General features: G+C 47.1%; 1 protein-coding gene across 16 annotated transcripts in view; it reads left to right on the forward strand.

The window, feature by feature from the left end:
• Positions 1-6605, forward strand: part of KIF1B (kinesin family member 1B) — a 1461559-nt gene extending 1454954 nt beyond the window's left edge. For all 16 annotated transcript variants that reach the window (XM_085609808.1, XM_085609814.1, XM_085609823.1 and 13 more), the window contains one exon: positions 3634-6605. In XM_085609808.1, the coding sequence (XP_085465934.1) occupies positions 3634-3676 (43 nt within the window). In that variant the 3' untranslated portion in view covers positions 3677-6605. The remainder of the gene's footprint in view (positions 1-3633) is intronic.
• The last annotated feature ends 20919 nt before the right edge of the window (positions 6606-27524 follow it).

Genomic DNA, 27524 nt, shown 5'->3' on the forward strand with positions numbered 1-27524 from the left:
TATGCTTTACCAGTTTTTAGTACTCCCCTTCAGCAGTAATTGCTCACATCAGGAAGTGGAGCTTCCCCATTTTCCCATACCTGGTTCACTGGCTAATCAAAGTTGGGTCTCCGAAGGCGGCGTTATGCCATCTGCGGTCAACAGTATCCATACTGTTTGACCTGGGCTTTGCGATCAACATGCCCAAATTTCACCTGAAACCCTCCCAACAACCCCAGTTTGTAGGGTCAGAGGATTGCTGACATTCAGAAAATTGTCCCATCCTTCTAACAGGGTGCAACAGTTCCAGTCCTGAGGAGTACTAGGTCTGCTAGCTTCCTGCATTCTCCTTGTCATGCATGCATGTTGGCACATGAGGGCCATGCAGAGCTGTTTCTGCAGACAGTGGCTACAGTATGGTGGAGACCTATCGGACTCCATTGTGATCTCCTGCAGTACTGTGTCAGAAGTGGATGGGTAGGGGAATGAGGCAAACTTCAGCAGTAGGATGGCCTTCACTCCCCCTCCCACTGTGACTAGGTTGTGACGAATGTCTCACTTTAGAGTGGAGAGCTCATCTGGAAGATCTGAGCACGAGAGACCTCTGGTCTCCAGAAGAACAGGTTCTTCACATTAACTTGTTAGAACTGCGGGCGAATGGGCTGGCGCACAAGGCCTTCCTCCCCTCCATCCAAAGTCGTTCTGTCCAGATCTTGAACTTGACAGCAATATGGTACGTCTACAAGCAAGGGGGAATAGATTCTCATCTCCTTTGTCTGGAAGCATTGAGACTTTGATCTTGGGCACACTGTCAAGGGTTCTGGGTAGCAGTGAATCATCTACTGGGGTCTCTGAATGTCAGAACCAAAAGCCTGACCTGGTGTTACCCAGGCAATCATGAGTGACGTCTTCTGAAAGAGGTAGTTCAAGACGTCTTCGCCCAGTGGGTCACTCCTCAGGTGGACCTGTTAACCTTCTTGGACAGTGCCAGTGCCAACAATTCTGTTTTCTCCAGTATTTGTTATGAGGAGCATTGGGGGACATATTTCAGTTGAAATGGAGTTTTCCACTGCACTATGCTTTTCCCCCATTACCTTAGTTCCTCGATTTCTGAGGAAGGTACTCCAAAACCGGGCCTAAGTCATTTTCATTACCCTTAATTGGCCAAGAAGGTTGTGGTATGCAGACATTCTGCACTTCTACCCACGTCTCCCACTCAAGCTGCCACTAAGATTGGACCTTCTCTCCCAGTCGGAGGGTATGGTACTGCACCCCAGTCTCCAAAGACTCCACCTACATGCTTGAAGATTGAACAGCAACATCTGAGCTCCACAGGAAGTGGTTGACATCATTCTTTTGGCACGTCACCCCTCATCAAAATCGGCTTACTCTAGCAGACGGGGTAATTTTGAGGCATTGTGCACTGACAACAATGTAGGCCCTTTGCAGGCCAAGTTAACACAGGTTCTACAATTTGCACTCCCACTTGCCCAGAGGGGTTGTGTGATTGGTACTATTAATGGGTATTTATTGACATTGTCGGTATTCCTCTTTCTGCCAGACCAGCCGCCTGTCTTCAAATCGCCCACTGTGATGCGCTTTCTGAAGGAATTAACAAATCTGTATCCTCCTACCCCCTTTGTTGTTCCCCAGTGGAAACTTAATTAAGTGTTAACTTTCAGTTTTTCTAGAAGCAATAACATCAGCCAGACGGGTGACCGAGTTGCAGGCACTTAGTTCCTGTTCACCTTTTACATCCTTTTACCCTGGCAAGTTGCTGTTGAGAAACAGGGCTGCTTTCCTGCCCAAGGTGGGCTTACTCCATTCCATCTGAGTCAGTTCATCATGCTTCCAACCTTCTATGCACTGCCTCATCCCACAAAGGAGCGGTTGATAGATTGAATTCTAGACAGGTAGTCAACTACTACCTGGACCAATGCAAAGGACATATCACTGGATGACCATCTCTTCGTAGGGTACTGAGGTGCCAAGAAATGCAAATCAGTGCTGAAAAGGACTTTCAAGGTGGATTATCCTATACATTAAGGCCTACTATGTGCTGGCCAAGAAGCAACTTCCAGAAAGAATCAAGGCCCATTCTACAAGGGCCAAAGCCACACTTCTGCCCTTGCTGGAAGAGTTCACATTGAAAAGATATGCAAAGCATCCAAGTGGGCATCTTTGAACACATTCATCAAGCATTACTGCCTGGATTCGGAGGTGCGTAGAGATGGTCATTTTGCCAGATCCATCTACCCTTCTCCTAGCTAGGTAAGGCAATAGAATGTTTTCTACAGGTGAGGAATTACAGGTAGAATTATCTATAAAAGAAAAGTTATTTACCTGCGGTACCAATCATTCTGGTGGATACTCCACCTGCAGTTTCTTCCTCACCGCTTGATGGATAGTCGTAAGGATATATTTTGGCACTGCACTACTCTGTCAATATCAACCAGTCCCCTCACCTCAAAGGCTGTAATAAAACAAGAAGAAAAATGGCAATGTTGGGCCGAACTCAGCGTAATATTAATCTGGCAACATCATCTGATGCCACTCTTGGCAACGATATGAAGCCAGCACCCCGAACCAGCAGCGTGAGCTTTGACGTTTAGGGATCCAGTTCTAAACCTGGAAATATTCTACAGGTGAAGAATCTGCAGGTAGATAGTGTACCCACAAGAAAGACTGTTACTGCAGTAAGTAACTTTTTCTTATTGCTCTTCCGTCCTTACTGTTGACTTTCACCAGAGCACTCAAACATTGGTATTTGCCAGTACATACTGCCCAAATAAGCACTTTCTGCCAATTATTTCCTAATGTTAGAGCCCCAATCACTGTGGCGGTCGGGGACCCTCAGAAATGCAGGGTCGTCGAGCCCGTGGCAGGCACTGTGATGAATCACAATGCCTATAGGCTCACATTCCAAAGCTTTCAATCATTGCTCGTTAACAGATTTTAAAACGGGTCTTGACTGAGAGCTCTAGAATTAAGGCTGAAGGCAATGCAGGTTTCTCACAGTGCCTGTCAGTGGGCCAAAAAATGTAAAAATGTACTTACCTATGCTTCCTCATCACCTCGAATCCTCCTGGAGCCTTAGCCGACCCTCTCCAAATCCCAATGCTGCTCTCATGCTACAGATGAGCAGGATCAGAGCAGTGACAGGATTGACTGGAGCGGGCTGCCTCAACACTCCAGCAGGCATAGGGAGCATGTGCTTGTTTTCCACCCAGCTTTCTAAGACCGCTAGGTGTAGAGGTTTACACTGCACATGTCAGGCTGGCCGTCACAAGACAGCTGGCCAAAGAGACATGCAGATGGCGAACTGGTGGAGTAAACACCACTACCCTGCTGCCAGTCAGCAGCAGCCCCACCCCTTAACACTGCTCGGGCTGGGAGCAGTGAAAAATAAAATGGTAATTCATTTTAGTACCATTTTATTTTTCACTTTTGCTGCACTGGCAGCAGGGGGTGACACTAATCTGCCCTAATTGAGGGGCCGCCTCTGCCCTCTCATCAATTTGGTCCCCCTGCTGACATCAGTATTGGATCCTGTTCTGTTATCTGCATTTAGATCGATAAATTATTTGAATTAACAGGTAGTAGTGAGAAGTGTTGCCTGTTATTTTGTTCTTATGTCATTTTTTATTTTTGCAGGTCAAAGCTTGCCCGGAGGCGCACTGGACCCTTGAAGTACTGACAAGCCTACAACTCCTTCATTATGACCCTAATGCTCTCCTCCCACACTCCTGTCTCCCTTTGTATTTCTTGATGGTTTCTCTTGTCTGTAAAACCTGTGGCGTTCTCTCTCTGCTCTCACCCCGTTCACGTGAGCTGAGGTGCTTTAATCGTAGCATGTCGCCAAACCAAACAAGAATAGAAGAAAGAACAAAAAATCCTTATCCCCTCCCTGCAGCCTTTTTTTTTTTTCTTTTTTTTTAGATATCTCTGCATTCCTTGCCCACCTTGTTCCGGGATCAAACTGTTTGTATCTTCAGTGGAGTTTTTATTTTTTATGATTTTTATTTCCTGTAGAACCAAGATTCTTTTATTTTTCTCCATCTCCAGCACCCACGTCACCATGTTCAGATATCTAAACATATTCGTTTCCATTTGTACTGCTTGGTTTCACAACTTGTGGGTGTCTTGTCAAATGTTGGTGCACTGGATGCTGTGCTAGTGTTGCAGCATTTTTTGGGTGACTGGGCAGCAACATGTTGGGAACTTGGTATCATGTTGGGGGGCATGAGAACCAAGTCGGGAGTGTCTGCATCTTGTCAGTAACGTGGGCATCCCTTAGGTGTCGTATTGGAGGTGGGAATATCACGGTGGAGGTTTCCATGTCAGGAAGGGACCCAGAGCACCAGTGGGGTCCAACCCACAAATGTGTTGTCAAGACACCCTCCGAAAAGCATTTCAATAGCCTCATGGCAGCATGAGTGTCTTCTAAAGATGAGGCATATCTTTGTTGTAGAAATGATACTAACAATTAGTCTAATCTACATCCTCTTTTGCTATACTGAATTATTGTGTGTGCACTCTTATGAGAGTTCTTTCGTAAGATGGTCAGAGCACAATCCTCTGCTTCTTGCCAAGGTCCTGTGGCAGTATTTGCCGTGTTGAGTTTATAATAGGGTGATCTCAGTAGCTAGCAGTGCACAGGACCACTGGTCTCTCTTATCGTATCTGCTATACTGGCCTGTATCGCTGGAACGTCCTCTGTGATTTGGCAGATCTCAGAGTGTGGTGACCAGGTAGCTCTGCAGCAAGTGTCCAACTATGCACTCCTTAACTTACTGGTTTACTGACCAAATCTTTACTTCTCCTTCAATTTGGAACGTAACACTTATCAGGGTGGGTAGGAGATAACATGATGCCTCAAGGGACCTGAATGGGTCTTCAGGGGTTCGGAGGTGTGCCAACCATACCCATTTTTAGTTCAACCTCGGACCATGTCTCTCCCTTCAGGGCAAATATTCTGTCCTTTATGCTCATTGCATTGCATATGTGCTTACCCATTTACCAACACTGCAGGCATGATGAAGAGAGTGAGAGAGCTAGAGAGAGAATCATTCCACCCTTAGTTCCAGTACATCCAATATAATCCTTTACCTAGTCTAAGAGCCCCCATATTATTCCTACTGACTTTTAGCCCTGCTGCCATTAACCCCTGTATTTCATATTCCCCTATCTGCCTCATATTTTATTTCCCTTAGACATTTTATAGTCTATGCCCCACTACTTCCTTATATAGAGCAAAGCATTTACTAGTTCTTGAGGGGTTGTGAATATATTTTTGAGTGCAAATGCACACTTTTAACTGGGAAATGCAACAAATTTATGACAAATTAGCTTCAAGCGGTTGCGCTCTCATTTACAGGACAGGGTGCTTTTATGCAGTTCACTAATTCATTCCATCTTAATGACACCTATCACTGTGCCACATACCATCACACTTATTCCCCCTTCCATACATCTCTCGAACTCTCTTCCAAATCCAAATTCACCACCTATCTCTCTTTTTGCATTTATTCACCAAGGCTCTATTGTTTTGAAATGCAAAGTGACGTCATCTTAGAAACATTTGAGCACGCACATTTATAACAATGTTATTTACATATAAGAGCTGAAATAAGCGAACACTACACAAAATCCAGAATCTGAATGATCTAAGCATTGGCTGCTCAGCAAAACATCCACTTTATGGCCAAGACACTCCGAGGGTGGTGTAGGGAAACACTCCTTTCATGGCTAAGGGTTGCTTAATGTTTCCACTCATTGGGTTTTCTGTTCCACCTTCGCTTCTGTCCGTCTGTACAGAAGTGTTCTGGGAGCATAGTACTGAAAGTGCCACTGAAGTCCAATGTGCTGTATTTGCTCCTGCTTTAAATCTTGTTTTTGTGATCCTCTAGACCAGTCAGTGGCCCTGCTTAGTGTTGTCCTCTGTCACAGCCTCCTTTGACACACACACAGTCTCAGCCTGTGCACAGAGGTCTCCTGAGGAGAGCAACCTATCACCCTCCCAGTCCTTTTTCCCTTGCTAGTAGCTCATCCTGTGACAGGTGGTTGTAGATCTGATGCATAATAGTAAAGGCCCATTTAATGTGTGCTTGTAGAATTGAAACACAATTGTCTTTGCTTTGAAACAAGCTGCTACTGATTTTGGTACCGCAGGATGCAGTGGAGATGTGTGCTCTGAAAGCTTTCCAGGAATATGTAAGCTAGTGATGAAGGAGGAATAAGTGAGACTTCAGGTACCTGAATAAACAGATTGGTAGCAGAATATTATTCTTGGGTACTGTAGGCAAGCACAGTATTTCAAAGTGTCAGAATGTGGAAAAGAGAGGCAGAAAAACAAGGTGACATTTCATGAGTTTAGCACGGATCGACGGACAGCAGGTACACTACTATAGGACATTTTGGACCTCCGGTGTAATTGACAGTGAGGGCGCTTCCAGGACTGGAAATATTCACTATAGCTGTTCGTGGCTTGAATTTGTGCGCTAACTTTTAAACCCTTTTTTTGAACAATACAGCACTAGAGGTGAGGAGATTTCATCTAGGTCCAAATGTGAGCAATACCCAGAGAACAAATTCATATTGCATCTATAAGTAAAAAAAAAAAGAAACAGCAGGCGGAAAATTAACAGCCAGCTTAATAGTCTTTCTCTGCCATCGAATTCCAGGTTTCTGTGATATGCTCTTTGTAGTCTACAGCTACCTAAATCTAGGAGTGGAGCAGTAGAAGCACAAAACCAATATCTTGAAGATAGTTTGCTATTCAGCACACATATATTGCACATAATCTTCAGGAATTGTGCATACATTTGGCATTGATCGTGTTATCAGCAATGTTTGTAGCCTGGGAGAGAGTCTGATTTAGGAGTTCATTTCCCATTACATGGTAATACGCCAGGGGCCAAAAAGCCATCTGAGCATGTGGTCTGAAACTGATTCTGTACAGCCTTTAACACATGCACGGAGGAAAGCTATGTCATCAGGTCTGCAGATTATATGTTGTTAGCCCGATATCAGGGCTAACCAAACCCACCAAGAATATATATCAAGAGAAAAACCGACCAGCCCATTTTGGTGTCTGTAAAGTAATATGCCATTAAGCACACCAAATGACCAGACCAGAGCCTGATGTCTTTGACCCCAAAGATATGTCAAGAGATATGTGACAAGGGCCATCCAAATCAACAAGGATATGTTCCCATATCGAACAGCGTTTCCAACACAAGATGGCTGGGGGGGTCAATCAGTCACTGGGGTTGAGTCGAATAACAAGGTCAATCAACCAAGCCACTGAGAATTGCTGGTCACAAAGAGCCACCTAACCAATGAGAATGTATTCTCAGTTAGATGTAAGATCCAGTCAATGTGTATGGAGCCAAACAAAGGACAATCCAACTTGAGGCGTTTCCAGAAACTGATGCAGCCCTAAACATTGGGCATGTTATTCTGAGCTGAAAGGGAGGAACCAGCCAACTCACTGAGCATGTTTCTGAAACTGGGTACCAGGAACCAATCGTCCCACTGACCATCTTCCGGAACAGGATGCCAGGGGCCAGCCAACCCACTGACTATGTTTCCAAAGCTGATGTGCCACGGGCCAGTTATCCCACAACCTAGTTTCCAGAACTGTATGCCAGAGGCCATCCATCCTACTGAGCATGTTTCTGGATCTGTATGCCAGGGGCCAAACAACCCACTGAGTAAGTTTTCAGAACTTGTTGTAAGGTTCCTTCCAACTCCCATGTCTTTCTGGAGACATAAATGTAAGTATGTAAGGGGGAAATAGTTTGAAATTCTACTTGGATTTGGAATTTTCCTTGGCTGGTGCCATTCTTTTCCCCAGTCTCAGCATGTCTCATTTTAGTAGTACATCTGACTGTCTAAATATCATTGCCTACTGAAGCTTGATTACTGAGTCCTACCAACCTTGATTGCACTTATAAATTAGAGGTACAGTTGAATTCAGCACTCCGTCTTCAAGACCTGTGGGAATATTGCCTCGTTTTAATGCTATATAGTAGTTAGGTGAAAGCTTCTTTAAGGCTCACTCTTTCAGTTTATATATCTCTGCTAGCCTCATTCCTTATTTGTTACCCATGTACCCAGCAGAATAATACTCTGCCACTGCACCGTTTTCTTTCACACCACCCTATTTCCTTTCAAACTATGGTGTTTTCTTTTCCTGTATTCTGCATGAATATCATCTGCTCTCACGTGGTCTCTCTTAGGTTGTTTCCAATTCAAGCCAATTAATGACAGAGCTGAGACTTTAGGAGTGAGGGTCTTGCAAGGGCCATACTTGTAAAACCTATCACCAGACGACCTTTAACCTCTGCAACTCTACGAAGGACGAGTCTCTGAAATAGTGTGCAGGACTCATCTGTACTTCTGTATAACAGTAGGAAGCTTAGTGTTTGGTATAGGGAACTGAAGGAGATTAATCCATATCTCGTTTGCCCATTATCTGACAGGCAATGGTATCCATGTCAATTCTTGTGGATTGTTTTTATAGCATCCCTGTAGGCCAATGAAGCAGCCAACTCTCTCTTTGAAGTCCTTGAATTTTAGATGCAGCCTGTCACTTTTCAAGTCACAAAACAATTTTGGCTATTTTGTTTTTTAATGCTGCAGTGATATATACATATACTGTAGAGGTATTACTAAACAGTGACTCTCCTGCCATCTAGAGGTATTACACATACAACATGTAGAATATACTTCTTTGATTAGTTGATAATCACCAAGTTGTCCTTCTACCGCTGTCCAGCAGAGGTGGAAGATGCATGTTACAAATATTGTAAAATATTCTGCCCAGATTAGGCTGACGTGTACAGCTGATGTTCCGCACGACTAAAAGAGGCTTCTAAAAACGCTTGAAATTATACAGATCCACTTTTGCTGATGATAGTAGCTGTCCAGCAAGACTTAAATATGCTGGCAACAAATCATTCAACGTGCGCTGTTCAGATTTCCTTTCTTTCATTCTTTCTCTTCTGTTTCATCTTTCATTTTCCCAGATCAATGTCTGTTAATTAACAGGGATGAAACAAGACGTACAAGGTGGGGGTCGGGGTACTTACAAGTATCACACATGAGTCTTTGAACCGCTACTTTTGAGATTTGACTCTATTTCCAGTACTTTTCAAAAGACACCACTGTTTTCACATGCTGGATTTTGACACGCCTTACAATGTCTATATTGAAGGTACTACAAGAGGTGTACTATCCACTCTTGTTCTATCCAGGATGCCCTTGCTCACCTCCTTCCCTCCTTCCACTTTCAGTCTGCCACCACTGCTTTGAATAAGGTTTACATTAACAGTTGTGTTCGCAGAGGTAGCTAGTGCCTGGTGTAAACTGCAGCTGTGTTTCTGAGCATTCCATCTCTTCTGCCTACTATAGAGATACTTACCCCTGCTTCCAAATATAAGAACTTAGAGTCCTTCAGGTGTGCACATTTTTAACAATGATATAACTAGTTTTAGTCTTAGAGATAATGCACTTTATTAATTTAATCTATTTATAGAGAGTTGACAATAGATAATTACTGACATCCCGTGAGAGGATTTGTTACTGACAGCCTAGCAGCTCCTAGGAAGAGCGCAGAGAAGGTGAAAGGGCACAAATCAAAGGCATTCAGACACTGTTGCTGCTATACTGATATCTTGATAGTTTATTCTTTGTTGAAACTTTTGTAATACATATTTATTTTATCAGAAACCTTTTACATAAGGAAGGAAAATGTGCTTTCTTCTGTTTTTCTCTCTCTGGGACTCTGTATTTTATTAGTGCTGCCTTTCTTTCCCATTGCTTATTTTTGATTTTAATATGTTTTTTAATACAAATTTACCATGCAGAAGGAAGGGTCTAATGCTGCTGAATGTATTGTTAACTGGATTTAAACCTTCTCTTGTTGAATTTTTTTCATTGTGTCCCACTCTTGTGCCTGATGTGCATTCTCCACGTACTTCATTGTAACGTAGTAGCCACCATCGACTAATCATATGAAGAGGTAATAAGATATTTGTTTCAAATGCCATTCCTGAACCCCCAGCTTGCTCATAATTACAGTGAGTTTGAGCTGCCTTCATGGGTGCCCTGAGTGTATGGTCTCCCAACAGAAGAGTGCATAGAACCTCTTCTATACTTTGCAGTTTTTTGGTTACATAATGCAGAACTGCATACTTTGAATCTGGACTTATTTTAGGGGTTTGGGATTCGGGAATAAATTAACAGTATCATCCCTGCTCGGTCGAGTGTGCAGTGGTAATGCAGTGCTGCATGCTGTTGGGTCACCAACCAATGTGTTAAATATGAACCATCCAAGTGGTTAAGTCCATATATATACAGCTGCTTCTGGTGTTACAAGGTGGTGAGAGGTGGTATACATTTTGGCATCCAACTCCTCAGATCTACCTGGTAATCCGGATTGATTTCTTTGAAATAGGAGAATTTAGGTGAAGGCTGGAATGGTTTTTGAAGAAATATCTTTGTGAAGTTATATAGGGGTTATTTGATAAGTCAGTGCTATTTACCTTTGGTAAGGAGGAATGAATATCAAAGTGTTTGATTCTGATGGAATTTACCCAACTTTACTGCTTTTATGGTGACTGCACTCAAACATACAGGGCACTAATCTCTTAGTCAATGGGAACTTCTGGGCACTATATATGTCTAATGGGCACTTCTGAGGTGTGTTCCGCATGTCTTGTGATTTAATGCATATATTTAACTTCCCAGCTCCATTTCCATGTTTTATTTTGTAAATATATGATGTTTGGGGCTTGAGTATACAAAATGTAAATATATTTCATGTATTTGTACTAATTCTAATCCATTTGCTGTATAGCATAGGTGTGCAATGCAGATTTGATCTAACTGTGTATGGTAACCTTGCACCACTCAACTGTTAATGAACAAGTTAAGCCAATAAAGGATCAACCAGTGCATTATCAGTTTATCCCTTTGTCTGGCCTCTTTTTTTCCTAACAATCTAAACAAAGATGATGTAATGTTGATCTGAAGGGGGCTGGTTCATACAAGGTTGTCACAATAACCCTAACTGTGTAAATTATTAAGATTTGGATTAATTATATGCATTATTACTATAATGGATATTTTGGAAATTCACCCATTATTACCCACATTTGCGTCAAAGCTAGACACTCCTTGTCTAATCTTTTTGATAGAGATTTCTAACCACAGATTCCTCACCTTGTGAATTTGCCCAGGTATCAGACTTTATCTGGACATTTTGCTAGCAATTCCACTGCTCATCGGTAGGTGGAGTCGTGCGGCTCAGTGTTGAGTCCGTCATGGCCCACATATGACATTTGGGGACACTTATGTGCGCCACCTCTGTGTGTTGACATCAGTTCCTTTCTTTCTCCTCCTTTCAACGTGTATCCAGAGCTTTTGAGTCCTGTCATTCTGACAGTCTTGTTTCCCTCTAAAACTTGCCAGTGGGCAGTATTTCTCCCCCAAAAAACAGGTTTTAAGCAGTATCACAACTGTTATCGTCCAAAGTTAGTGACTGACACCCACAATGTGTGTTCTTGGTGCCGTGGTTCCAAACACGACTCGGCCTCATGAGATTGCTGCAGAAAAATGAACCTTAAGGCTATTCGTGAGCATGAACCGAAACTCGCCATTGCCGAATTTCACAATCAAAGCTGAGGAAGTGATCTAGGTTGGAATCAAAAGTGTGGATACGCTCTCGCTTCCTAGACAGCTCCTGTGATCGATTGTCATTGAGGCCACAAGTTTCAGGTAAGTTGAAAAAAGCCAAGAAACAGAAGACATCCATGCACGGGTCTTCATCGCCCGTCACCCACACCACTCGGAGTTGCGTGACTCCCCAGGCAAATCTAGGCTTCGAAGTCGGTCCTCCACGTCGGAACCGATTACAGCACCTGTCCGAATGCACCCTGAATACCCCTGGCCATCAGGGACACCACAAGAGGTCCAAGAGCTGAAACAGGCTATAGACACTATTTTTGGTGCCCCATCTGGTCCCTCTGGCACACCTTCAGTCCCCAAGGATCCATGGGTACTTCCAGTTGGGTTACGGCCAGCAGAACACCTAGATTCCAACTGTACCCCTCGAATCGAGAGAGGCCCCTTCCTCAAGTTCAACTCCACCAACTCCAGTGGCGCACCTGATGCTACCCACAGCGCCAAGTCTGATGTCACTCTCTGCAATAAGGCCAACGACATTGATTCAGACATCAACACCAGTATCGATGTCGGAAACGGAACCGATCGTTTTATTAGACTCATAGTCTCATTCTCTCCCACCCAGACCTCGACAATCTGCCCAATCTGAACCTGACACATACACCCCCTACTATGATGATGACCAAGACCAATTTGACAAAGGCAACATATTTGAGGACGCACCAGAGTACTCTTATTCGCTCGCCAGTGTGGTGTGTCATTGCCACAACTGGATTCACTCCACTGCCTTTTCTTCAGACGTCCAGCAGTCCTTGATGGGCATGCCCATCGACTGCTCTTGGCTGTTTGGAGCGAAAGCTGACTCAGCCTTAGAAAGGGTTAAAGAGAGCTAGGACACTCTTGCTCCCTAGGCCTAGTCCTTAGCGGTCTCCAAGTTCATAAAAAGTAGCTTAGATAGAGGCAATAAGGCAGTCGTCATCCTTTAGGATCTGTCAGCTGCTTTTGACATTATGGCTTATCCTGTTGTAACGTCTGGAGGCAGCCGGGGTGAAGAGTAGAGCCAACCTATGAATCAAATCCTTTTTATCAGATGGAGCTCTGGCGGTCCCCCCACCCCCAGGTTTTAAGGTGTTCCGCATGGATCAAACTTTAGCCCCACTCTGTTTAAGTTCTACATGGCACCTTTGGCCAAGGTGGTACAACCTTGAGGCTTTAATATGATCTAGTACGGCAATGACACAGAACTTTTCCTCTCCTTCTACCAGGTGAATGACCCAATGGTGGAATGTTTCCAGGGTTTCCTTACCAATGTAGCTAGTTGGATGCAACAGAGCTATCTTAAGTTGAACTCCAATAAACTGGAAATTCTAGTATTTGGAAACCCCTTATTTTTTTACCTCCTGAGGCTATAACCAAAAGACCTCAGAGATCCCTCTTCTCTTACTGCAGTGGTGAGAAACCTTGTGGTAACATTTTCAAACGATCTCCCGTTGAAACCACACATCCGGAAGATTACTGCAACTTGTTTTGGGGTACTCAAGTCTTTACAAGAGACTTTAAAATTCTTACCTGCTTACAAAATGAAGCCTATCATTCAAACTCTGGTGATCTTCTGGTTAGATTATTCCAACTCTTTACTTGGGGATCCCCTCAAGGTTTCTACAGATGGTGCATAACATTGCAGCCTGCATAACTTTAAATTGCCCAAGAAGACTGTGTTTAGGGCCCAGACTAAAGAAGCTCCATTGGTTACCGGTAAACAAAAGAGGTATGTTCGAGGCATATGAGCTGCAGATTACACACTGTGCATAGATCGACATCTGGTGTTGGGCCCGGATGTTGCAGTTGTTTTTCTCTTGGAAAATCTTTGGAAGTTACGAGGTATGTGACTCCTCCTTTGGATCGTATTGCGCATGGGCTTCGGCTCCATCCTCAGATTGTTTTTTTCCGCCATCGGGCTCGGATATGTTCTTCGCGCTCCGGTTCCGAACCGTTTCCAGTTACAGTTCTTCTCATCGGCGCGCAATCCTTCCCTTCCGCGGTATTGTTCTTGATCGCGATCTCCCCACTTGATGCGACTCATCGAGAAACTTCGATTCCAGGCGTAGACGCAGGCCTTCGGGCCTACCTCCGCTCCGGTCCTGGCTCATGTAAAGGACTCCATTTAAGAAGTGTCCTCGATGTGGGTCCAAATTTCTCCACACTGATCTCCATGAGGTGTGCAACCTCTGCCTCTCCCCAGAACACGAGACTGTCCGGAGTGCAAATCCTTCCGGTCCAAGTAGACTATTCGAGACCGAAGAGCGAGGAGAACCATGGCACACACGTCGACTGCAATCCCCGATGACATCTTCGGAGAAGGCGTTGATGTTCTCGAGGACCAGCACACCGAAGAGGGCCTCGTCAGCGCCTCCGAAGCCGACGACTCAGATGTCGAGGACATCACTCCGGCACAGAGGAGCATGAGTACTACTATCGATCCCCACCCCCCACCCTCAACGACATCGTAAAAGGCTTCGGTCACGCCTTCGCCCTCAGGCCTAGGCATGACCAAAGACACTGCTTCACATACCTCGCTTTCGGGCCCGGTTAAGAAGCCCATCAAGCCTTCTGGCAGCTCGGGCTCGAGCCAGCCTGCCGTCGGTGCCGAGAAACACCACGCACCGAAAAAGAAAATGGCTTCCTCCGCGCCGAGCTCCACTCCGAAACACTCGGCACCGAAGACACCCACTAGCTCCTCGGTACCAACGCCATCTTCGGAACCGAGCAAAAAATCCAAAGCCATCGACACCCACACCTCGAAGCCGAAAGCTATCTCGGAACCGAGGAAACAACCGGACATGTCTAAACCACACAGTTCCAAACAACGAACTGATGATTCCAAGACTAAAAAACCACCGGCTCCGACACCTTCGGCGCCGACGGATCGACCTCTCACAGAGGAACTGTTTCGGCCCGATCCACTGGACGACATTTACCCTTCAAGACCGCGTCCCCCCAGAAGACACTATGGGGTTTAACCAACTGCTACATAGGGCTGCACACTACCACTGAGTTGATCTCCATACAGACCCCGTGGAGGAGGACTTCCTCCTAGACACTTTTGATACCACCCACAGGGCCACTTCTATTCTGCCCATGCTTAAAGGTGTTATCAAACACGCGCCAGAGGTCTTTAAGGACCCGGTCAGAGCCAGGGTCATCAACCATCGTATCGAAAAGAAATATAAGGCCGCCCCTACAGACCCCACATACATCAGAGGGCCCGCACCACTAGACTCCCTCGTAGTCTCCACTGCAAGGAAACGTGCAAACTCCCAGGCATCAGGCGAGGCACCACCACCTGATAAAGAGTCCAAACTCCTAGATGCCTCTGGCAAGCGAACAGCATCCCAGGCGGCCAACATATGGCGCATTGCGAACACACAAGCGCTTTTAGCACGATACGACAGGGCACATTATGATGAGCTAGAAGCAATCATGCAACACCTCCCTGACAAGTACAAGAATAGAGCCAATGAGCTAATCCAGGAGGGAAAAACCATCACCAACACCTCCATACGTTGTGCCCTCGATGTTGCCGACACCAGCGTCCTCCTCCGTAGGCATGCCTGGCTGCGCATTTCCGGCTTCAAACCAGAGGTACAGGCTTCCATCCTTAACCACCCTTTTGACCAAGAACATTTCTTTGGCCCGAACGTAGGCGTTGCCCTTGAGAAAATGAAGGAGGACACCGATACGGCAAAATCTATGGGAGCCTTACAGTCACACCCTCCCAGGCGCTCCTTTCGCCGTTCTTCCTTTCGAAACACATCTAGAGGCTACTCCTCCGACAGCGCCTCTACTTCCTATAAAACCCCTACACAATCCACATTCACTAGGGGTTACCAGAGAGGTGGGTACAGGGGTAACAACAATAAAGGCAGAGGCAAAACTAATACCTCCCGCTCTGCCTCCACCCCTACCCAATGACTTCCCTTCACTCCCCCCAGACCATCCCAGTCCAGTCGGGGGCAGACTACACAATTTCCTTCATGTCTGGGCTACTATCACCTCAAACAAATGGATAACACAAATAATTTGGTCAGGCTACTGCCTCGAACTAAAATCAATCCCCCCAAACATTCCACCAAAACAACGCCCAATGTCACAGGAACATTCGTCACTTCTCAAGGAGGAGGTAATCTCCCTCCTACAAAAGAGTGCGATAGAGCCAGTTCCTACCCAACAACAAAATATGGGCGTTTACTCCCTATATTTCCTCATACTGAAAAGGGACGACACTCTAAGGCCCATCCTGGACCTCAGACCCCTAAATCACTATATACATTCAGACCATTTCCACATGGTCACACTTCAGCAGGTACTTCCCCTGCTCTCCCAAAACGACTTCCATGCCACCCTATACCTCAAGGACGCCTATTTCCACATTCCCGTTCACACAGCTCACAGAAAGTATCTCAGGTTTGTAGTGGACGGTCAACACTATCAATTCAAAGTGCTCCCATTCGGAGTCACCACAGCACCGCGAGTGTTTACTAAGTGCCTAGCGGTCGTGGCAGCACATCTGCGAAGACAACACATCCAAGTCTTCCCATACCTGGACGACTGGCTAATAAAAGCCAGCTCATACAACCAGTGTGTACAACACACTCCCGCTACTATACAGCTACTTCACGAACTGGGCTTCACAGTAAACCACACAAAGTCCCATCTGCAACCGTCCCACATAAAACAATACCTAGGTGCCACGATAGACACCTCAAGAGCGCTAGCCTCCCCCAGTCCTGCCAGGATACCAAACATTCAGGCCCTACGCGCCAAATTTCAACCAGAACACTCTCTTCCAGCTCGAGTGTTCATGCAACTCATAGGAATGATGGCCTCTTGCATATTCATAGTACCTCATGCAAGACTCAAGATGCGTCCTCTCCAGGAATGCTTAGCGCGCCAATGCAACCAGGCCCAGGGTCAACTGACAGATCTGGTGTTGGTAGACAGTCGTGCCCATCGCTCTCTGCAGTGGTGGACCACCAAAAACCTTTCCAAAGGGCGACCGTTCCTGGACCCTGTTCCTCAGATAGCACTGACAACGGACGCATCACTGGGGAGCTCACCTACTACATCACACCATGCAGGGCAGGTGGACACCTCAGCAAAAGTTGCTCCACATCAACTATCTGGAGCTACAAGCCATATTCTTAGCACTAAATGCATTTCAAACACACATCAGGCAAGGCCGTCATAGTCCGCACAGACAACATGACAGCCATGTACTATACACAAAAATAAGGCAGCACACACTCTCTGCAGCTCTCTCAACTAGCACAGAGCATATGGAGATGGGCCATACCCCAAAAAATCTACTTCCTAGCCCAACATGTCCCTGGAGTCCAGAACACTATAGCAGATCTGCTGAGCAGACAAACACAACAAATCCACGAGTGGGAACTCCATCCACAAGTTCTTCACCCGTACTTTCAAATGTGGGCGCATCCACAGATAGACATCTTCGCCACCTATGAAAACGCCAAATGCCCAAGCTTCGCCGCCAGATATCCACACCCATTGTCCAAAGGCAATGCGATATGGATGAACTGGTCAGGCAGATTTGTGTATGCTTTTCCACCTCTCCCACTCATTCCCTTAGTGGTGCGCAAACTACAACAACACTCCCTCACTCTCATCCTAGTAGCTCCAACGTGGGCCAGACAACCGTGGTACACCACACTGCTGGATCTATCTGTAGTACCGCTCCAAAAGTTACACCTCTCTCCAAGCCTCTTAACCCAGAACCATGGAGAGATCAGGCACCCGGACCCAGCTCAGCTCAAACTTGCGATCTGGCTCCTGAAATCCTAGAATTCGGTTATCTGAATCTTCTTCCTGAATGTATGAACGTCATTAGAGAGGCTAGGCGACCTACCACTAGAGCTTGCCACGCAGCCAAGTGGAAACGTTTTGTGGTCTATTGCCACAACAATAACTTCAATCCCCCTACTGCACAACCAGTAGTCCTCGTACTTCTCGATTTGTCAGCCGCATTTGACACCATCTCCCATAGCATTATAATTCATCGGCTTGGAGAGATTGGTGTCAGCGGCTCGGCCCTGAACTGGTTCAAAAGCTACCTCTCGGACCGCAGTACTACCGTTCAGGTGGGACTTAGTACTTCCTCCACCAGACCTGTCACTACTGGTGTTCCGCAGGGCTCCATTTTGAGCCCCACTCTTTTCAATCTCTATGTGGCTCCTTTAGCTCCAGTCATCAGAGCATACGGATTTGAGGTTATATCGTATGCCGACGATACTCAGATCATAGTCACGCTGGACCCTGACCCTAAGGAAACCATGACACGTTTCCAAAACTGCATGTCCCATGTCAACAAATGGATGAAGGATAACCATCTGCAACTGAACGGTGCAAAATCCGAGATTATGCTTTTTGGAAAGGCATCAGACTACTGGTCCTCAGAATGGTGGCCCTATGACCTTGGCGCCTGTCCTGTTCCTAAGGAGGTAGTCCGCAACCTGGGTTTTTACATGGACAACCAATTGTCCATGCGGGCCCAGGTTAATCATGTGGTCAGTTCCTGTTTCGGAGTCATGCGCACTTTGCGGAGAGTCTTTAAATGGATTCCCTTGGAGGCAAGAAAACCGTTGCTTCAGGGCCTGATTACCAACCGAATGGATTATGGAAATGCACTTTTGTTATCCATAAATGAATCCTTTCTAAACAAACTCCAAGTGTTGCAAAATATTGCAGCCAAGATGATTCTGAATCTCCCTCAACGAACCTCCTCTGCCCCATGTCTTAGAGCTCTGCATTGGCTCCCAGTGAAAAAGCGCATTCTTTTCAAGGTCCTGTGCCTCACCCATAAATACCTTTATGGCAACAAACTGCAATACTGGTCCAGAAAACTCTGCTGGTACAAACCCCAGAGGGCATTGCGGTCAAGTGCTAAGTCTTTACTCACTCCTTTTAGAATTTTTACCACCAGGCAGGGTGGCAGATCTTTCTCATACCTAGCTCCGTTTTCCTGGAACAAGTTGCCGGTCGACTTGCGGTCTATCCCCGTTCTTGGGTGTTTTCGAAACAGACTTAAGACCTGGCTGTTCGATCAGTAATCCCGCTCCACTTTCTCTCTCTGCTTCCAGCCGCTGCAAGCGCCATGAGACTCTTCGGAGTGATATGTCTGCGCTATAGAAGTGTTGTTGACTTGACTTGACTTGACTTGACTTGATGTATCCATTCAACACATCATAGGCTATTTACTACACCTCCAAAGATGCAGTCTAGCCTACACGTCTATTAGACTGCACATTGCAGCCATAGCAGCTTACCTGCAAAACAAGCAACATCTATCACTCTTTCGAGTACCTGCCATAAAAGCCTTCATAGAAGGCTTCAAAAGAAGAATTCCCCCCAGAGTGCCACCCTCACCTGTGTGGAACCTAAACATCGTTCTCACTAGACTAATGGGGCCTCCCTTTGAACCTCTACACAAATGTGAACTTCAATTCCTAACATGCAAAACTGCTTTTCTTGTAGCCATCACTTACCTCAGAAGGGTCAGTGAGATACAAGCACTCACCATTCAAGAACCTTTTCTGCAAATGCACCATAACAAGGTTGTTCTCCGTACTAATCCAAAATTCCTCCCTAAAGTCATTTCTCCTTTTCACCTAAACCAATCTGTGGAACTACCTGTATTCTTCTCGCAACCACAAACCGTTGCAGAAAGAGCTCTCCACACATTAGATGTCAAACGAGCCTTACTCTACTACATCGAGAGAACACAACCCTTTCGTAAGACCAAACAACTGTTCTTTTCCTTCTCACCACCACATAAAGGCAACCCCATCTCCAAATCTGGGATAGCTAGCTGGATTGTCAAATGCATTCAGATTTGCTACCACAAAGCAAAACGAACGCTATCTGTTCCCCCTAAAGCCCACTCTACACGTAAGATAGGGGCTTCCATGGCATTCTTAGGGAACATCCCCTTAGATGATATCTGCAAAGCAGCTACATGGTCAACACCGCACACTTTCACTAAACACTATTGTGTAGATGTGCAGGCTAAGCAACAAGCTACTGTGGGCCAGGCTGTTCTCAAAACATTGTTTCAAACCACTGCAACAGATACTGGTGGTCGCCGCTAGGGATGGGTACTGCTATCCAATCTATGCACAGTGTGTAATCTGCAGCTCATATGCCTCGAACGGCAAATGCTACTTACCAGTATGCATCTGTTCTTGGCATGTAGAGCTGCAGATCTACACACGCCTCCCCGGCTAACTTTATCTGTTCCAGTTTATCTTATTTAGATACAACACACATGGGGATCTTCGCTGTTTATTACTACGCTCCATCATTTCCCGGCTGGCGAAAAACAATCTGAGGATGGAGCCGAAGCCCATGCGCAATACGATCCAAAGGAGTCGTCACATTCCTTGTGACTTCCAAAGACTTTCCAAGAGAAAAACCACTGCAACATCCGGGCCCAACACCAGATGGCGATCTATGCACAGTGTGTAGATCTGCAGCTCTATATGCCAAGAACAGATGCATACTGGTAAGTAACATTTGCCTTTTAAGGTTATGTTGATTACCTGCAGAGCCATTCATAAAAAGGGGCCTCTCTATCTTTGCTGGAAATTTAGCAAATGTATTGACTCTAGAGATATGAGCTTCTCTAATCAGGGACTTCTTTCCATTACCGGAGTGCAGCAGGCCAGTAGAGTTGGTCATTCTTTTTGCCTTCTGGCAGCGAGGCTGTGGAATGGTCTGCCTAAAGAGTTAAAGGGACACCTGTTTAGAAGATCTAAAACCTTTTTTTAAGGATGTTTAGTCTCAGGAAAAGTTTTGCCTGCTGGCAGCAGTGGAATGCTTCTTTGTGAATAGCACTCATTACAGCGCATGTGTTTTCTAAGCATTCCATTAAAACGCAAGTTGTTACAACGACGCGGTGTTACTTTACATGCCATTAAAACCCAAGTTGTTACAACGACGCATTGTTACATTGCATGCCATTACAACGCAAGTCGTTACAACGACTTGCTGTGAGGGAGGGGCGCTAGAGTTTGGAATAGTATAATTTACTATTCCCCCTAATTACCATACCCCTACAGCAAGTCGTTGTAACGACTTGCGTTGTAATGCTATGCGATTTAAAAACGCGTTGTCGTAACGACTTGCGTTGTAATGGCATGCGATGTATCGCATGCGTTGTAAACAATGATTCCCTTCCTTGGTAGCAGCTGTTTGTGCTTTAGAAGTAGCATTTCATTCATTCATTATGCCTGCTCAGCAGCTATCTCAGCAATTTTGCCCCTTAAAAGGATTCGGCAGGGGATACCAACAGGGGCAACACCAATACCTACCTCCACGGCAACAGATCATCTTAGTCCTTTCAGGAAGTAGCTGGAGAACAGGCCGACAACATCCAGTCCCCTAGGGGCAGTCTGCTACACATACCCCAGCTGCCCCCCCACTCCCTGCAGCTGCTGCAAAACCATGTTAATTTGCCCTTGGCGGCACACAGTCACCTGGTCGGAGGTTACATCCCCTTTCACCTCCAAGGAGGGGCAATGGGTACACCAGATTGTGCAACAGGGCTGCTCCACACATTTCCTGTCCCACTCGATGGATATGCCTGTAACACCACAACACCTCCTGGGGACTACTTGTTCATACTCCAGCAAGCAGTTCAGGCTCTTTCAGCAGAGGGAACGATAGAGAGCCACGATCAGAGATCGTGATTATTTCCTGGTGATAAACAAGGATGAATGTGTTCGGGTCATTGTAAATCTTCACCCTCTGAACTTCTTCCTCTGGAAGGACAAGTTCAAAATGCTCATGCTGGCCAACGTTCTGTCTGTCCTAGATCCAGGAGACTGTACGGTGACGTTGGATTGTAGGGCGCCTATTTCTACATTCCCATTGCTACCTGCAGTTAGAGGAACAAGAGCACATTCTGTTCTTGGTGCTCCCCTTTGGCCTTACCAGTGCACCTCAGTGTTCATGAAGGTGATGGTGATGTCTGCAGCTCATATGTGGAGGTTGTGAGAATCAGTCTTCCCATACCTCAGTGACTAGCTCCTGAAGGCAGGCTTGCTTCAGGCAGTTGTAAGCCACCTCCAGATAACGGCTGACCTGTTGACATCTGACTTTTCTATCAATGTGCCGTGGTCAAACGTGACCTCTTCACAATGGCTCCCCTTCATCAGAGCCACTCTGGATATGGTGCTCTTCCAAGCCTTTCCTCCACTTCAGCGAGTCCAGTACATTGATGCTATGACCCTGATGTTTCAACCCTTGACCTGGGTCTTAATGGGAATGGCTCTGAGGCTTCTGGGCCTCTTGGTTTCCTGCATCTTGCTTTAAGACCACACCAGGTGGCACATGCAGGCCCTGCAGTGGGATCTGAATTCTCAGTGGGCTCACCTTGAGTCCATCCAGGTGTCGAATGAGACTAAGAAAGACCTGCAGTGGTGGCTGTTTCAGTAGAAGCTGGTGTCAGGGCTGGGTGGCGCGATGGGGTGGGGGGAGACAAACGACAACAAATAAAACAATAACTTGCATGCCGTTCTTAAGGTCCTCATCAGCACAGATTTCCAGAAACCCCTGCAGCCAATCCTGACACTGCTCTCATGCTGCATGAGAGTATCGTCACATGAGAGCAGCGCCAAGATTGGCTTAAGCGCCTTCGATTAGCACTCCCAGAGAGACTGGGTGCTAGTGCCTGCTGTCTCCAACCCGGCAATGTTGCTCTGGTTGGAGACAGCTTCAGTTCGCATGTCAGTTTGGCCATCCTGAGACAGCCGGCAAAACTCACATGCACACTGACAACAATGCACAACACTCCTCCTCCCCGCCTGGGAGTGAGAAATAAAATGATACTATAAACCTGGCTTTTTATCATTTTTTTAAACATTTTTGCAGATGCTTGAGGGGGGGGCGCAACGCTCCTCCGACTTAGCGGAGGAGCGGCCGCTAGGCAATCTGAATGCAACTGGACCTGCGGCAGACCAATCTCCCTATAGAACCCCAAAACTGAGAGTTGTGATGGATGTATTGTAGATGACTTGTCTAATACAAACCTCTAGCCACAGATTTCTTACCTTATAATATCCCAGGCGTCAGACTGGATCAGGAAGATTTTGGAGTAGTACCGCTGCGCATGGGTAGGTGGTGTCGTTTGGCTTGGCATCAGCGTTCTCATCCATGCCTGAAGTGACGTGTGCAGTACCTATATAGGCCCCACTCCAGTGTGCTAACGTCAGTTCTTTCCTTTCCGCACCAGATAGCGCTGATCCGGTCTGAGTTACCCCTCAGTCACTTTTTGACTTGCCTTTTTTCGATATGTTGTCAAACTTTTTGGAGAATAGTCTCCTTGTGTGAGGTTATGTCACTCAAGAAACCATCTTGTTCCAAACCATGGGGCCTGTCGTATACTAATGTCCGTGACAGACCCCCGTTTGTGGTGCGTGGAGCAGAACCATGACTTTCAAGACCTGCAAGGACTGCTCCACCATGCATCCCAAGGCGCTGAGGTTCTTGCTCTCCGATGTCAGTGGAGACTGCAAAGCACTTGAGGTCCCGTTCGCGGAGCCATCCTTGACGGTTGACGTCGCTGCACTCCAGGGTCATCGGAGAAGTCCCACAAGCACAAGAAGTCGAAGAGCTGTTCGACTTCGCTGCGTCTGGCGAAGACTTCCAACAAGACGCAGGGGCGTTAGCACTCCAGACCCTATGAGCCGGCAGAACCTGGACCCTGGTCTGCTCCGCGCTTCCCCGACTTTACCAAAGCCGCAGTGAACCCCGCCCAGATGAAGGAGTTTTGTGAGTCCATGCGCCTCACATATGTGTAGGCTGGCCCCTCTTGGGCAACTTTGGGCCCCATGAGCGTGGGAGGGGCCCCTACTGGATCCACGCCGGCGGGTTCGCACTCAGCGGGGCCTCCGGTGAGACCGAGTCCTTCCTCAGCGTCCACTCCATTCCTTACACTCCTGCTCTGACCCCATTGTTGTTCGTGAGACAGAGGCGGAGGGGGCTAATCCGACACCGACTGGGTTCAAAGCAGAGCCAGAGCCTTATTTGTTTGATAGGCCTGGAGAGGGTGATGAATGGGAGTGGTCTATGGTTACCAGTTCCCAGAAGAGGATCAGCAACAAGACAACTGGTACGAGGAACTGGCAGAGGCCAGTGTGTTGGTCCAAGCCTCCATGACCACTCCACTGGATAGGGAATCAAAGAGACGGCCTAACTTTGGCAAGAGGATGTACTCTTCCGCCAGCCTAACACTGCGGTCGGTGAACACTGGGTGCCTACTGGGCCGTTGTTACCAACACGATATGGGACTTGGTTACACAAGTGCTCCCAATGGTCTCCATCAAGAGGTGCATCCTCTCTTGGCCAAGGGAGCCAAAGAGAGGATGCCTGCATCAGAAGTACGTCCTGGTTGTTATTCCCGCTACTTTCTGCTGCCAAATAAGGACAGAGGACTTTGTCCTATCAAAGATCTGTGCCTTCTCAACCTATTTGTGAAAAGGAGAAGTTCAAGATGCTAACACTTGCCCACATTCTGTCTGACCTCGACTCAGGAAACTGGATGGTAGTGTTGAATTTGCTGGACGCATATTTTCACATCCTAGTTCTGCCTGTTCACTGATATTACCTGCGGTTCATGGTGCGCCAAGAGAATGTTCAGTTTTCCGTGCTCCCTTTTGGCCTTAGCAGTGCCCCTTGGGTGTTCGCAAAAGTGATGGGGTTGGTTGCAGCTCATCGGCGGATGTTCGAGGTTCCAGTCTTTCCCTACCTCGACAATTGGCTGTTGAAGGTGGGGTCGCCCCAGGCAGTAGTCTCCTGCCTCCAAACTAGGGCGACCCTCCTGCACTCACTGAGGTTCACTATCAACAGGCCGAAGTCACACCTGACTCCCTCTCAGACGCTTCCTTTCATATGATCTGTTCTGGACACAGTGCAGTTTTGGGCCTATCCTCCCAAGCAGCAAGTCCAGGTCATTCGGCCTCTATCCTGGATTTCAGTGAGACGGACTCTCAGGCTGTTGTAGATCATGGCATCCTGCTGGTTACTCCTGCCCATTTGCAAATGCAGGCTCTGCAGTGGGACCGTGAAGTCCCAGAGGGCGCAGCATCGGGGGAATCTCTCCGACATGGTCCAGATTTCAGAAGGAACTGCAAAAGATCTGCAGTGGTGGCTAACGAAGTACGAATGGATCAGTGGCAGACCCCTCTCCCTTCCTCAACCAGGCAACATAGTAGTGACAGATGCACAACTCCTGGGATGGGGCGGCCATCTGGGAAAGGGGAAGATCAGAGGATTCTGGTCTGAAGTGGAATCTGTTCTCCATATCAACTTGCTGGTGCACCGAGCAATTCGCTTGGCATTGAAAGCCTTTCTTCCGTTAATCGAGTAAAAGTTGGTTCAGGTGTTTTCGTACAACATCACCGCCATGTGGTACTACAAAAAACAGGACGGGGTGGGGTCATGAACCTTATGTCAAGAGGCCCTGTGTCTCTGGACATGGCTGGAACAGCATGGATTTTCCCTGGTGGTTCAACACCTGGCAGATTCTCTGAACACCATGGCAGACAAACTCAGCCGTCGATGCCTAGAGGATCACGAATAGTGTCTCCTTCCGGAGCTGGCATAAGCTCTCTTTCAGGAGTGAGGAGAGGCTTCGTTCAGCACCACTGAGAGCGTGCAATTTCAGCAGTTTTGCACACAGGAGATTCCAAGGTGATGCTCGCTTGGATGACACTTCAACTCGAGTTGAGCTCCGGCCTCCTGTACTCCTTTGCACCAATACCAATCCTGCCCAGAGTTCTCAAGAGTATTGGGAACAACGGCAGCCAAGTAACCATTGTGGCTCCGGATTGGGCTCGGAGAGTCTGGTATCCCAAGCTGCAGACCATGACCATTGGTCCTCCAGTCAGGCTGCCCCTTTGAGAGTATCTTCTGTCGTAGCAACAGGGGAGGGTTCTGCACCCAAAACTGCACACCCTCCAACTTCATGCGTGGAGATTGAGTGGCGACAGTTCACAGCTTTCGACCTTCCTCCCAAGTTTGGTGTCCCTCCAGCAAGTCTGTATACGCCTGGTGTTGGTTCAAGTTTGTGTCATGGTGTGCTTCCCACAATGTTCACCCCCTTTCTTCACCTGTATCTCAAGTTCTATTGTTTGCATTGTCCTTGTCCCAGCGGGGCTCTGCTCTGGCACAGTTAAGGGTTATCTCTACCATCTCTGTACTTTTGCAGTGCCGGATATGCCTTCTCTCTTTAAGTCACTTGTGACTAGGTCCTTTAGTGGCCTGCAGCATGTTTCCCCCTGGACCGTTCTTCAAGCCTCAGTGAGACCTCAACCTGGTCCTCACCTTTATCATGTGTGCACAATTCAAGCCTCCACACAATTATCCTCTTAGACTCTGGACAATAAAACTGCCTTTTTAGTGCCCATAACATCGGGCAAAAGGGTCAGCAAATTTCAGGCACTCTCCGCACAATCTCCCTATACCACCATCTATCCAGACACGCTGGTTCTCCGGACACGTGCCTCCTTCCTTCTGAACTTGGGCTTTACTGCACACATTCACCAAGCACTAGTGCCTAGATGGTCAGGTCCATCGTGTCCAGCAGGACTTTCCAATTTGCCTTCGCAGTCCCACCTCCAGGAAGGTATTGCTTGGGTATCTATTCTAAGGTAATTTGCGGCTAGACGTCTCTATCAGATGAACAAGTTACTTAGCTTCGGTAACGCCTTATCTGGGAAACACTATGTGCACACAGATTCCTTACCGACCCTCCCGTCCTCCCCTCCCCCCTCTGCGAACTGATTACAGTATACGGGACACCCTTCTTGGGGCCTTAGTTTGTCACACCAATGGTCAGTGCTCATCAAGGCGCCACGCTCCTTGTGTGGAAAGTTGTGAAAGTAACTAACGTCAGCGCACCGAGGTGGTGCTTATATAGGTACCGTGCACGTCACTCCCGTCACAAGAGGAATTTGGTCTCTTGTGAATGAATTTGTTGGAATTGCAAGAGATTCGCTTGGCACTAATGTCTTTCCTCCCGATCATTAAAGGGAAACGGGTACAGGTTCTTCCAAACAACACTAAAGTCATGTGGTACTGCAACAATCACAACAGTTTTTGATTGTGGGTCCTCTTGAAGTAGCTGCACGGTCATAACATCTCCCTGATCTATCATCTATCAGTCTACATCTGGGGCAGCGAGCATCTGTGCGCCTGAAAGACCTGTTGATCTTAGCCAGGTTCAGGTAAGCTCTCTGTATTATGTAATACCGAATGATATGGAATTGAGCATTTCTGGGGATATGGATATGCCTCTCCAGTATGGTCGCCCACTCGCAGTCCGTGCACGGGCGAGCCAAGTCTGCATCCCAGTGTTGTCGGAGAGGCGTCAACGGGTGTGTCGTGTGTGCGCAGTAAGTTGGCAAGCCACTTTGTGAGATGTCTCCCTGTGCCCATGATGTGTATGTATTGGATTGTGAGATGCATATCGGGTTTCTGTGACATCCCCCCCCCCCCCCCCCCCCCCCCCCCAGAGTCCGGAGCGCTGCAAGTAGCAAGGTGTAAAGTAGGAACTGACCCCATGGTAATCCGTTGTCATCTGCTAGAGTATCGAAGGGTGCCACCAGTCTATCCCGATACAGATCACCCAGAATCTGCAGGCCAGCTTCCTGCCAGGCAGAGAGTTCCGCCTTGGTGGTGGCTCGGCCAACTCTCAGCGTGCCCTGCAGAGGCAGCACCTGCGCATATGGGATGACGGGGCTCGTGAGAGGTAGGCTGCGACTGAAGCACCCGTACGC

The sequence above is a fragment of the Triturus cristatus genome, chromosome 1_2 (assembly GCF_964204655.1).
Source record: "Triturus cristatus chromosome 1_2, aTriCri1.1, whole genome shotgun sequence".
In the NCBI taxonomy this organism is placed as follows: Eukaryota; Metazoa; Chordata; class Amphibia; order Caudata; family Salamandridae; genus Triturus; species Triturus cristatus.